Source organism: Glandiceps talaboti, chromosome 15 (genome assembly GCF_964340395.1).
Source record: "Glandiceps talaboti chromosome 15, keGlaTala1.1, whole genome shotgun sequence".
NCBI lineage: Eukaryota > Metazoa > Hemichordata > Enteropneusta > Spengelidae > Glandiceps > Glandiceps talaboti.
In genome coordinates this window covers 19309577-19324461 of record NC_135563.1, presented here as the reverse complement: position 1 = coordinate 19324461, position 14885 = coordinate 19309577, and the positions used below count along the sequence as shown (strand labels likewise).

General features: G+C 35.2%; 1 protein-coding gene across 1 annotated transcript in view; it reads left to right on the top strand.

Moving 5' to 3' along the window:
- The first annotated feature begins 10594 nt into the window (after window positions 1-10594).
- Window positions 10595-14885, top strand: part of LOC144446981 (putative G-protein coupled receptor No18) — a 42509-nt gene continuing 38218 nt past the window's right edge. The window contains exon 1 of the mRNA XM_078136857.1: window positions 10595-10828. Within this exon, the coding sequence (XP_077992983.1) occupies window positions 10595-10828 (234 nt within the window). The remainder of the gene's footprint in view (window positions 10829-14885) is intronic.

Sequence of the window (14885 nt, the reverse complement as noted above, 5' to 3'; positions counted from 1 at the left end):
GCCTTGTTTTCAAGGTAACCTGACGCTATTTTATTTTCCGTCGAACATTTTGGATCGTATTTGCTAATGTTTTAATTATTTTTTTTCCATATTTTTTTTGCATGACGCATTGTAGTACTTTATTGTATGGCATTTTTTAAAAGTATTTTATTAATCGGTACCTTTTATATGCACTCTTTTTCGTTATGTAAAGAGCACTGAGACGTAGTGTAGTGCGTTTTTTAAGAAATTAAATAATAGTAATAATAAAATAATAATGTGTGTAAATTTCAATATGATTTTGATCTCTATTTTCAAAACATTCCATGGCGACCCCTGATTTTTTCCCGCCATTTTAAATGAGACTGGGTAGCTTCATGCTTTTTTTATCTTTTCGGTGAAAATTTGACTCGTTGAGGTAATAATAAGTATAAGCTTAAAACTGATGACTACTCGGACTAGTGACGATGTTATATTCTTATAAGAAATCCACCTGTATCCACCTGGGACCTTTATCTGTCGGTAAATGAACAAAAGAGACACCATGACAGAACCGAAGAAATGCTTGAATGCCGCATGACCAAAAAATAATGAAAATACCATTAAAAGGTCAACAATTATTTGCGGAAAGTTTTTGGCGGGAAGAAAAGAGTAAAATAAATTTCTCTAGGGTCGTTGTGATAAACTAAATATGTCATGATGACAGTTTTCTACATATTGACGTCATAGTATTTAAGATGGGTGATTATTTTGAATCATGAATCTGTTCCATAAGCTTTATATGTACGCTAACTAAAACTAAGTGCCGATAATGATCACATGTAAAGCTAACAGAATGCTGGATTTTATTTTATCAGGAACCCGTCAGGTGTGTACAGGTATGTCCGACCCCACCCGAGGTCTCGTTATATTCTCTGCGGAGTCGTGCAAAATGCGAAATGTTCACCTTTGCATTGACGTACACTGGACAATGTTCCATTAGCAAGTGGCTAACACGCGTGACGCGCCAGTCACAAAGCTGCCTCCCCTACGGGTGTATATGTAAAGCTGCTATGTGAGTGGCTTAAATAATTAGCACCGAAAAAATACATGTACAGTTACACGTGTTCTGGATCTGCAAAGAATAAATGTCTAATGATACACACGGGCATAATTTTTGAATTAAATAAACGGTATGTAGTATACTCCTTAAGTTTCGAGTGCTACTAAAACTGAACTTTTAAAAATGTCATGCGAAAGAATAACGACTTATATGCTAGGTAAAGTACTCGACGATCTCTTCAATTGCCGACTCATTTAAAACATGATTTATAAAGACAATTGAAAGTAGTGACGGTGTTGAAACCATCAGCCTGTCTGTAATAGCAGTACATTTACCCTAGTTTAAACATCTCCAGGCCAAAATTATAACAAAAAGTGCCTAAATAATGGCAAAGACCTATTCATGCTGTACTTGTAATCTGAAGTGTTTTACGACAAGAACATACGAGACTGTATATATATATATATATATATATATATATATATATATATATATATATATATATATATATATATATATATATATATATATATACTTAATTCAAAAGAATAAGGATGTTATAAGCATGTATGTATATATATATATATATATGTATATATATATATATATATATATATATATATATATATATATATATATATATATATATATAAGGTATTGCAGGAAGTAAAATAGTCAGACCATCTTGTTACGTAATGTGCTAGCCAATATCTACGTGAATATACCTACCTTATCAAACTGATGTTAATTAGTCATCTGATGATCGCAGAAGCGAGAAAGTCTGACCACCTAATAGTATATGACTTCTACATGATAATGTAAGTCTACGTATACTGATTTGATATAGGCTATCATATATGGGATAAAGTTGTGTGAAATGTTGAAGTGAACGTCACTGCAGTAGCATTATTATTACAAATGTTCTCAGTACAGTCCCTGACTGACTTTGTAAATTGATGGCGATCAAGTTGTAACCTTTCCCTTTACATGGAACTCTCATATGATTCAAAGCTAATACTGCAAATCTATAAAAACTAGTGGAGTACTATCAAGTCGTTTTTCAAAGCGTCTTTTCTGTATATCGAGTGGCGATATTATGAAGTAGGGTTCAAGCCTGGAAAGTCAACATTAGACAACTTTACGGACCTTGAATAATTATTTTACTACTTCTACTGTATTTAGTTATTTACTCAGATTCAGGTCCCAGCTGCGTTTGCAAATGTTATTCACCCGGGAACATTGTTCTGAAATGTTTTCTGTAAGTTTTCATATTGGAAACTACTTATTTTATTACATGATTGGTGATCACAACCTAACACTGTTCTCAATTGACCTAATAGGGAAGATGTACACATTATTCAATGACGTAAATTGCTGTAATGACTTAGGATATATAAATGAATTAATGTCGTAGAATGTATGCATGATTCAGTGACGTAGAAAGTATACATGATTCAATGACGTAAACTGTATACACGAGTCAGTGACGTAGAAAGTATACATGATTCAGTGACGTAAACTGTATACATGAGTCAGTGACGTAGAAAGTATATATACATGATTCAGTGACGTATACTATACTGTATACATGATTCAGTGACGTATAATGTATACACGATTCAGTGGCATATAATGTATACACGATTCAATGACGTATACAGTGTATACATGATTCAGTGGCCTATAATGAATACAAGAATCAATGACGTATTTGCTTTACTTCACAGATTACGTCATTCATTCGTGCATCGATTATTTCTTTTTACAGTGAACATTCTTCCAATATCTAATAGAGAAGATACATGGAAATGTATAAACTATCAAAACGTGCCAAATTTAGGTAATAAGATGCTTTCAATAAATCACAACCTTTCATGACGTCTCCTTGCAGTGACGTAGATGGGTGAAAGGTTAAACACAGCACCGTGATTCTAAACACGTTTGGCAGGTTTTATTCATATTACAAGGTTGTATGATTTGTAGATAAAGGTATATAACCTAACAATGATACCATGCAATGTAAATCTTGGAAAACCAATACAAGTCTATCTAATAAAGATTTTACCTTTATCAAAGATACTGTTGACGGACACTCTGACACCAACACACCTACACCCACATCAACGGATCCACCCACCCATTCCCCACAAGCGCGCGCACACACGCACACATGCATATACATACATACATAATACATACCTACCTACATACATACATACATACATACATACATACATACATACATACATACATACATACATACATACACGCACACAGATGCGGCATATTATGAAAAAAAGGGTTACTTTGTATTTGTTACTGACTCTTAACTCTAAACATGACGTATCGAGCACTGCGCTACGGATAAATCTTACCACTGACTTCATATATATATATATATATATATATATATATATATATATATATATATATATATATATATATATATATATATATATATATATATATATATATATATATATATACATATATCCATAATGTAATATCATATTCGTCTTCTTTCATTTTTATGTATATATATCTGACCTGAGCAAGTCTATGTAGTGCAGTGCAGTGCAGTGCAGTATAGTATAGTGTAGTGTAGTGTAGTGTAGTGTAGTGTAGTGTAGTGTAGTGTAGTGTAGTGTAGTGTAGTGCAGTCTGATATAGTTACATAGTCATTACGGTATGGTGTAGTAAGGTACGGCACAACGAGTGCGTTATATTATGTACATGGTATGGTTTGACATGATGTGTATCGTATCGTATTGTACTCTAATGTGTTGTAGTGGAGTGTATTGTACTTTATAATTATTGCATTGTATATCGATGTCTTGGTATTTTTGGTATTGTTTCATATCAATTTGTATAAAATTATATTGCGTTGCATGGTATTGTATTGTATTGTATTGTGTCGTAATACATTGTTTTGTGTAGTGATGTGCTGTAATTTCACTACATTACACTATAAAGTATTAACTCGTACTACTCTGGAATGTCTTGTATCACGCACATCCAATCACATTAGCCCATACTACTGTATATATTGTATTATTTGTGTAACATGATTCGACAGGAAATAAATCATCGAAGCCGACAGTCCTAAAGTGTCTTTGGCATTCATACAGTAGATACCGACGTACAAAGTACATTCGACCCTGGATGATTAATACGATTTTACTGGAGCTTTATTGGTTTTAAACAAATGACAATAATTCAAAGCCTTTAGCAATCATCATGAAAAGAAGGCAATAATGGTGACGTATCACCTATATCGTATATCTATTGTCAATCTAGTCACATCGCCTTCCTGTACGTCAAATTAAGTTTACGTTCATCAGTGCAAACAACAGTAACAATAAAAAGACTCGTTACTTCAACTTAAGTACATTAATTCTAAGTAAGAATTAACGATGCGCTGTTCTCAATTTTAAACACTATAGAAGCAAATGAAACTGTACTATCTTCCCTTGAAAAAATACCACGTCGTTACCTTTGCAAGAGCAACTTCATTCACGCATTACGAGTCGACACAAAAAATACACTCAAAACATCTGCGCAAACTGTGTACTTTTTCAAATTTTTGACCGAAAAATGATTAACTGTCGTGCAAATATGCAAAAAAAAGAATAAGAACTTGGAGACCAAGCGGATGAATCCAACTACAGTCTGGGAATGTTTTAAGCAATCAGAAAAAAGGAGATCCGTTGGCGCGCATACCGCTGTAGGCTACAAAATCTAATTACAATAGAAAGTCTCAATTCAATCTGGCATGTAAAGCAACGTGTCCTTTGATATTAATGAGTTCATGCAGTGATTTCTGTCCTTTTGAAGCAGACTATTACTTGTTTGAGTAAATCATTTCTTGACAGACTAAAGATGTTAACGATGCTCCAATATGAAGTAGGAGGTGAGAGGAATATGTGCGACGTCATCCTGTACTCCTTAATCGGACCATATGCCCTTTTCCGCACACGTTATCCATTTTCAAGATGGTCATACAGAAAACTTAAGAAGCAAGTGAGATGCTTGGCTGACAGTGGATTAGTTAATTGTGACATCAAAGAGACCTACAGATCTGTTTGAAATCGTGTTAAGTAATAAATTCTATTGCCTCTTTTGGAACGTGGAATCAGCATGCATAAACAGTATACATGTAAGACGAAACGTGAACAACAACAACAACAACAACAACAACAACAACAACAACAACAACAACAACAAACTCACTTAATTTACGCTACCATGAATCAGTACCTTAAGAAAATCTGTTACCAAACTACCCCGACATTATTGATCAATATCAACTCGACATATTATATGAATATGAAGTGTGTAAGTTTGTGTGTGTGTGTGTGTGTGTGTGTGTGTGTGTGTGTCTGTCTGTCTGTCTGTCTGTCTTCTGTCTGTGTATATAATAGACAATTAGTAACAGAAGTAAACTTAAATACATTTATAGGCTCAGCGTTATCGATCTCTTCCCTTTTGTTACACATACTATTTATGGTATGTTTGAATTTGGGCGATGTACATGTAAAGGTCTCATTGATTTGAAACCTATGCAACTATCATGAACAATACAGACAATTGCATTATTCCTAACAATCAGAATGAACCTTACAATGCGTGTTTCTTTATACTGTTCTTTTAGGAATGAACAAAAAGTCGACGCTCTCAGCCAGAAAATGATTCATTTCCGTGTAGAATTCATTTAATCAATGTACTCATTTTTAGTTTGAAGAAGGTATGAGTACAAAACAATAACACTGTAATGATGAGTATAAATTATTCCATTTAGACACCACTTTCATCGTAAACGAAACACACAAGAGTTTGGATATAAACATTCAAACTGTCAAAACACTATTACAATTTTACATCAAAATCATAACAAATACTCATAAAAATGACATGGTAATATTTTGGCAAGAATTTGTTCGCCACAAGGGCCATGTGATTTAGTACGGTAGAATAGATTTAAAAAAAGTCATATACACACCTGCCTCTTGATCATCCCTTCTCTTTAAAAAAATTCCATTAGCAGGCCTATAACTTTTGAAAAGTTGAAGTCAAATTAGAATAATAAATCCTTTGAGTGGCGTCGAGTATTAACAGTATATGCGAGGGTTTCAAGGTTATCTTCAGTACACACTTCACTACGCTACCTTGGCGATTATTATCATACCCTTTATGTTATTCATAATTCTGCTATTCGTGACATTCAAAGTTCAAACTAAGTTTTCATACTGATTATTATGAAGATAGGAATTCTTTGTGACGTGGAAGGTTTAGCTAAACGTGACATTCGAGGGATGTTCACTGGTTGACTGAGTATTTGCCAGATTCAGTGTAATTCCCCATTTCACTCAAAATGTCAATTTGTACATTTGTCAATCCTCTTTCTGCGATCTTCATTTGTGGATGAACAACATATTCCTTGAAATTCGTCATTTAAAGCTTTCCTGATTTTCACGATGTCAACAATGATCCTAAAGCCATCTGATGTAGATGTAAAAGCAAATATTTTGACGTGTATGCAATTATAATGGATGAATTCACCGACATACATATATAAAATAAAACAGTGGCCAATGATTTTTCTAGTATTTGTATTAATGACCTTTTAATCCCTAGAAAGGCAAGTTGAAGTCACAGCATTAATTCTTTTCATACAGAGTGTTACAGTAGTAACAAGAACATTGTCATTCATGGCAAATAGGTTTTCAAATTCATAGGTCTTGAAGAGACGTGTCTGTAGAGAATAATAAGACAAATTTACATGAGCAGCACATATATGGTTTTGTAGACGCGAGTAGTGCTGCCCCTGGCTAACTTAAGCCTTCTCATAGACTGTAGGCGTTATTAAGTGCGTAGACATTTGTTAATTCATAATTCATCTTTTGGACATGCCTTCCAACCATGTATAAGTGCACTCACAATGACTTATACGCTTGAAAATAGGGAATTGGCATTATTTGAGATAATATCGTTCGCCAAAGAATATGCTATCTGTTTTCACACATTACATAGTCATGCATAGCCGATCAGTGGTTGCTATTTCGTTTACGGAACGGGGATCATTCGATTAGTAGTTTCCGTCGTGTGCGATACTTGATATTAAGTAAAGACACAGCGCATTTACTATTACAACTGTCATATATAGTAAGGGACTCGTCATTTTATCTGACGTGGGTGGGGGTGGCCTGTGGCCTATGGCTCGCCATAGACCCTCCGTGGAGGGTCTATGGGCTCGCACATCAAATACATTACAAGACAGCATCATTATGCAATTAGCAACTTACCTTTATACATACAGTTGAAATATTTTTTAAAGAGTTTCATAGCATCGTGACAGTAAAAAGATGAGGAAGAGCTTGAGACGGGGATATGTCCACCTACCTCTCATGGGGGTCCGACGGGCTCTTCCCCTACAAGCTAGAGGCAAGTGTTCGGCTATTCAGCTAGACAATAATTTCATAGCTTTACAGTACAGCACCATCATGTACAAAAAACTATTCTTTGTACGTAGGGTTGAAATGTGCTTTAATAGTAAACTATCAATGACGATTACTTTTAAAGCCATTTACGGAAATTTCCATTGTTGCCCCTAAGCGCAGCATAAGCGAATCATTGACTGTGAAAGAGCCGAGTATTGAATTGACATGTACATGTACTGGTAGGTAGTATATGATTCTATACGAATGAGAAGTGTTCCAACATCACATAAGGCCGCGGCAAAGTAGTAAGTATAAAGAATGCAGGTAATATATGGGGACAACAACAAATACAAGAGATCGGACAATGTCATTATATTGTAGCGATGAATTGTTTCATCCATCACAATCAAAAACACAATGACCGCCCCCCCCCCCATTCAAAATTTTCAATGTAGAATAACCCCCTCTAATTACAATTTCGAAACCCCCCCCCCGTCGAATAAACTGATCGGTCCCTAATATCAGTCATGACAATATTTTAATAAACTTCTATCAATATCATGCGGTCACGTTGTTATGAATAGACTATTCATAATTAATATTATCTCATTTTAAACTATAACGTTTCTAATGGCCTTGATGAAAGTGGCGTAACAGTTATTGTAGAATGTTTACAAAAGATTGTTATATTCTTGCAACAGACGCCACCTAAATAACATCTATCGAAATGCCGTAAGTTGAGAAAGGAAAGGGCTTTGTACTGTTCAGTGTCATGAACTGTTTGACGTAACAAACACTGGTGATGTTATTGACAGGGATAAAGGGATAAAGTGTTGAAATACTACCACAAGGCTAGTAAAGTAAAATATCAGGCAAACTTATGCAATAACCAAACAATCATGATCAAAACCAACCAGCCAACTGACCAATCAATCAATCAATCAATCAATCCATCAATTAATTAATCAAACAAACCAGCAAACAGACAGGCAGTCAAACAAACAGACAGACAGACAGACAGACATACAGAAAACCAATAAACACACACACATACACATACATACGTACATACATACATACATACGCATATACATATATATATATATATATATATATATATATATATACATACATATATATATAGATATATATATATATATATATATATATATATATATATATATATATATATATATATATATATATATATATATATATATATATATATATATATATATATGTCATTCCTAAGGTAAAAAAGTAAAGAGTTACATCATTCACAAGTCCCGTACATATTCATCAATATATACACGTTCATATTAATCTGTACAATATCGTATTATTTGAAGGGCTCGCTGTATTCACGTGCTTTCCTCAATGACACGATTGTGTTGGTGTGGAACAGACTCCGAATGCAATTACAAGAGTTCCCTAATTGACAAAAGTACTGGTGAACGAGACAGTTAATGAAATGGAAAAGAACAGTTCACCGCGTTCATCTCCGGTATCGTATTGATGAATAGGAATGGTCGAGAATTGTTAAAAAGAGAAAAGAACTCGTCTCAAACTATAGATATATCTTCGTATAGCGAACGTTTGTACAGAACGAAATTAAGCCTTGTGTTACGACCTTTCGATAAATTCTATTACATAGTAGAGCATCTGATCGTAATTTCGTACTCAGTCGCTATGGTGGGCAACGACTTCGGAAGGTGTTAGGTTTTTTCTGGTGCGGTATGTTCAATACTCTCGAATGAGATGTCAAATTATCTTCGTGTAGACACCGCATCAGGACTCTGACAACTGACGACAATGGTGCGTGATACATTGGGAGAAGTTAATACCGGAAGTTGATGGCACTTGCCACTTGAAATAAAATGTTTTCGAGTCGTAAAATACAGATAACGTTACATACAAATGTACTAGTACATTGCCTGTTTTATGGAGAGAGAGAGAGAGAGAGAGAGAGAGAGAGAGAGAGAGAGAGAGAGAGAGAGAGAGAGAGAGAGAGAGAGAGAGAGAGAGAGAGAGAGAGAGAGAGAGGAGAGCGAGGCAGAGACAGACAGACAGAGAGAGTGACAGACAGACAGACATACAGACTGACATACAGACAGACATACAGACTGACAGACAGACAGACAGACATAAATACATACATACATACATACATACATACATACATACATACATACATACATACATACATTTAGAGACAGACAGACAGATTTAGAAACAGACAGACAGACAGGCCTTTGAAAGACAGATAGTAGGCGATATACAAAGATGAGACATAAGCAGAAAAAAGGCCAGACAGACAGAGAGGAGATTTTACTAGCCAAATTCAGTCAGATGAGATTAGGCAGATTAATGAAAAAAGACAGTAACAGAAAACAGAATTGGAAAGAAAGACTGTAAATGGAGACGAGAAAATGAAGAGAAACAAGGAATTGTCACCAATCGATCGTCTGAACGAAAAGGAAAGAAATTACAGAATAGTCAACGTCAAAATGTACAATTAGATCCAGACAGGTACTCATAACGATGACTTCACTGAATTACATTTGATGGAAGTCACATAGTTACCATATGAATAGGTCGGTAACAAAACGTGTCCTCCAGCTATACCAACTTACAGATAAACAAGCTTCCTCCTTTCACCGCACGTAAATACTTAGCCTTCTCTCGTCATCGACGGAGCGTATGTTTCTATAGCAACGTCACTACAGAACGACCAATGATTGGCCATGTGCATCTCGGAGTTATGCGAGTGCGCAGAATTCGATATAAAAGATACTGTAGGGCGGCAAAGTCTAGAAGACTGACCCAAATGTTGAGTCGAATAAGTTGACATTGTTGGTGTTGAAACAATAATATAAATTGTTTAGTTACTGCGCATGGCTCTATACGGTATGAACAACATCACAACAATGGAATTTATGGATGACTGAACGGAAAATAACGTTTGCCTATGAGATGAGTAAGATTGAACACATCTACGAAGAAGACGACTTGTAAACGGAAAACTCACCGCCGATGAGATTTGTGGTTAACCTAAATTATTCACATCAGAGCTGCAAAGTATGAGCGAACTACTTCTTTCAATTACTAGTTGAGAGACGTCGTGTTGTACAGGACCATGCAGGAGAACGTTACGAATGTCTCCAGTATTACAATTCCTGGAAAACCAAACTGGGCAGCGCTGCCATTGCTCCTTCTTATTTTTTGGATTCTTTTCGGGAATTCGTTAGTCTTGCTTGCCGTTTACAGGGAGAAGAATCTGAAATCGATGTCAAATTACGTTATCGCAAGTCTAGCTACGGCAGACCTCTTGCTGGCCGTGTTGGTCATCCCACTAGCACTCATTTACTTGGTAAGTAGCACAAATCTAGTTACTGACACTTACAGTCACAACCACTGACAAACACAATCTGTTGACAAAAGTGACGCTACCAGAAGTTATGCACAATATACATGACATATAGTGACATCAATACAATGCTACACAGTGTTCGTAGCTGTCGTTAATTTCCCTATATTAGCAATGGGTATGAATACTACAAGAGATAACAACTATTATGACGTTTACAGTGAGTTCGTTGATCATTCTATATTCTACTGACTAAATTAGATTTGATAAGAGACAAAGGCCATAGGGGTGGCATCATCTAATTAGGGCTAGAAAGCTGTTTAATTTCCGTTTTGTTTAACATTAAATTCGAAGAATCTGTCTATTAATGTCTTAAAGAAACTTTCGATAGCATGATGATAGTAATGATGATGACAATGATAATAGTAATGGTGATAATGATGATGACGATGATGCTTATAATAATTATGGTTATGGAATTACGATGAAGACGAATTTGATAACGATAACCACCACCACCACCACCACCACCACCACCACCACCACCACCACCACCACCACCACCACCACCACAACCACAACAACAATAGAGCACACATATATGTACAATAACAATAACAAAAACAAGATTATCTTCATCACCAAGTTCAACATCATCGTCATCAAAATAAACTTCATCGTCTTTCATTGTTGTCCCGGTTATGTGAAATCCTCGTAAGTAAGGACATCAAAACATGTTATTCAAAAGATTTTAGGTGGCAAAACACGTACAGATAAAACAACGTTAATAGAAGATTATGACAACCAGAGGTGGTTGGGGGACTGTGATTACTACTGTCGCGTCGCTAAGGGCTATGATAATCTATTAGGGTATTTCTGTAATGAAAGTACATGTCACCTTTCATATGTGTGCATGTTCGTCAACATGTAGACACGAACGAAAGAATAGGGCTAGGCTGCCCAGTGGCAATGAGTATAGACTGCTAAGAAATAACCAACTCTCTCTCTTAAGCGCTACGAGTTCATTATGGTATTTAATGAACTATATTAAGTCATATGTTGGTGCACTCAAGAACCTAGAATATTGACATTAATTGAGAAATGATTGAATGATAACTAATCTGTACTCTATTTCAGTGGCTTGGCGTATTCCCGCGTGTACACATATTCGAAATTCAGTCGGATTAATAGGAGATTATTGAGTTGTGTAAAATTAATTGTGTACTAGTTACATTTTACGAGATTAAGTTGCCCTTTATTCTTTTACCTCTAGAGTAATACAGTTTTGTCACAGAAAGGAATGTATTTGGAATAGAAAAAAATGGTATTGAGTTGATTTTGTAATGTCAATGTTGGATACAAAGTAGATTATATGTCTTTGGAAATATTACAGGCATCAGAGCTGCATGAATAAATTCGATGTATGTACACTTTCATTATGTCGTTTCATTATGCAGATCATCCTCGGTTATTTTATGATAAACTGACTTGTTTACTAGAGAAGAAAATCTTTTGGTAATCTCATTTTTGTTGGGAACCCGTACAGTACAAAATGATATTAGTCACTTTCTGTCGTTCGAAATGTTGCTTAATAATTGATCAATCATATAGTCTAACAGATAGAATATTCCATTGACATGATAATTTGAATGTAACCAGACTGCAATAAGTATTGTGTGTCATTTATTAATAGCGTCTGCTACTTATTTCACATTTTAGTTCATTCATCATTTATACATATATGAATGTACTATAAATATATTACACAAATCCCATCATTAACCTAAGATAACTATATAGAACCTAAGAAATGATACTCCCTCTGGCAAACTGGAATGTCCTGGTCGTGCTAATGATTTAAGAGAAAGTTTGTTCTTTTTTAGTGTATTCACTGTAGTAAATATACTGTACTTAAGTTTTCTAATGTACTGAAAAAGAATATTCCATTACAAAATTGAATTTAAAAAACCCTCTTCAAACAAGAAATAAATATAAACGATTTCAGGATTGATGATGTAATGAATACCATTTGATGTCTACAGGGTTGATTGACAACATCGATGCAGTCCAATTATATCACGTGATATACACGGGTGTAAATTGACTAGCTTGTTGCCAATATTCGTTCATGGAATAGGGGGTCAGAAATGATAATTCGATACTGTAGGGTCGTGTTTGAACATCGTATTCAGAAAATGACAACAGGGCATTTGATACTAATGCCGACGTTAAAAGAAATTGTGTAGCTTAGATTGATTCGCAAATATTTTCATAAAGAAATTTTAAATGATTGTCACCCTAAATTGGCCCTCTATTGATTACTCCATCCTAAAAGTGTTATATTTCATAGATATCCTAGTTAAGCCAACATGTAGTATACGCCAATGTGACATCGATATTACAAAAAGGCATACATTCCGATTTTTTAAAGCAATGACTGTGATTTTGAGTCTCCTACCATTGCTTCAAATTAATGAATGCAATCCTGCGTGCATACAATTCGATAATTTTAAGCCCAAGATTTAAAAAAAATAAAAATCATACTATTCTTACTATATTTTTGTATTTGCATTTCTCCTCTTCCTGGATACCTATTTTAAATTGGTTGCCATAGCATTTCCTTACAAGAGATAGTGAACCGATAGTAATTTTACTGTTTGGAACTCTGCTTGTGGTTTCATGGAAACACACATGCCATGGTAACATTCACTCCCCTGTCTTTTATAAGTAGACTATATGATGCTCACTTAATTTCGTAATTACGGTGTATCATCCGCATCAAAGAACTTTGTCGCTGTGGATATCTGGATCTCAGTGTCAGTATGTGTCATTTCTAAAATGTCATATAAAATCATTTAAAAAAAACAATATCATCACAGTCAGTTATCTTATTCGCTACATAACTGTTGCCTGGAAAGAAAAGTTGAGTTGTAAAAAATCCTGATTTGTCCAATTTTTGTTTTGTTTATAAATATGGATATATGTCACACTGCAAAGGCGATTTGGTATATGTGCATTCTCTTGCTCTCTCACCACCCGTCAGTAGTTTGTATGGTTTGATAGTGTGTGTGTGTGTGTGTGTGTGTGTGTGTGTGTGTGTGTGTGTGTGTGTTCGTCTCTCTCTCCCCCTCTGTCTGTCTGTCTATCTATCTATCTATCTATCTATCTATCTATCTATCTATCTATCTATCTGTCTGTCTGTCTGTCTGTCTGTCTGTCTGTCTGTCTGTCTGTCTGTCTGTCTGTCTGTCTGTCTGTCTGTCTGTCTGTCTGTCTGTCTGTCTGGGGAATGAGTATTTATAACAAGGACATTTTGGTTAGTAGATTATATGTGCCAATGTAACTACCCATGCCATATTTGAAATGCTTACAGCATACCAAATGGTCTGTCTACTCTATTTGCCACTTTTACATAAAAAGCACAGTTGGAGATTGCTGTGAATTTTCAGAAAGACCGATTAAGCGTTCACGTAACACTAGAAACATGGCCAATTGCATCAAAAGTGTTCAATTTTCAGATTCAAATAACACTGAAAGGATTAGGTCACAAAGGAAGGCAAAGTGAAAGTATTAAGTCAGGTATACTTGCAATAATAAGCCTGATAGCAAGTGTAGACAGGGAAGAAAGCGATATGCTTTCTTGACACGTCATACTTATGGTCACTACACACTCTCATTTCCTGTGCATTCGAGTGGCATATACCTTCAAGGAAAACAGCTGTTGTGGAAAATTTCATTCATGATATTGACCAGACTTCAATTTAGGTTCTCTTTACAAATAGCACATTATGACAGCGAGTCGCTATAGTATAGTGTCTATTAAATGTCGGCAAATACAATATACATTTCCCAATGATATATGGGTTTCATTTCGTGATTCTGAATATTATGTTTACTAATGTAAAGAATGTCACAATTGACAATGGATATGTCGCAAGGTGTAGGTAAGGGGTGTGGGCGCGCGCGAGAGAGACTAAAACAGACAGATAGACAGGCAGGCAGACAGACAGACAGACAGACAGAGCCACAAAACGAGAAACAGGCGAATAGGTAGTGGTAA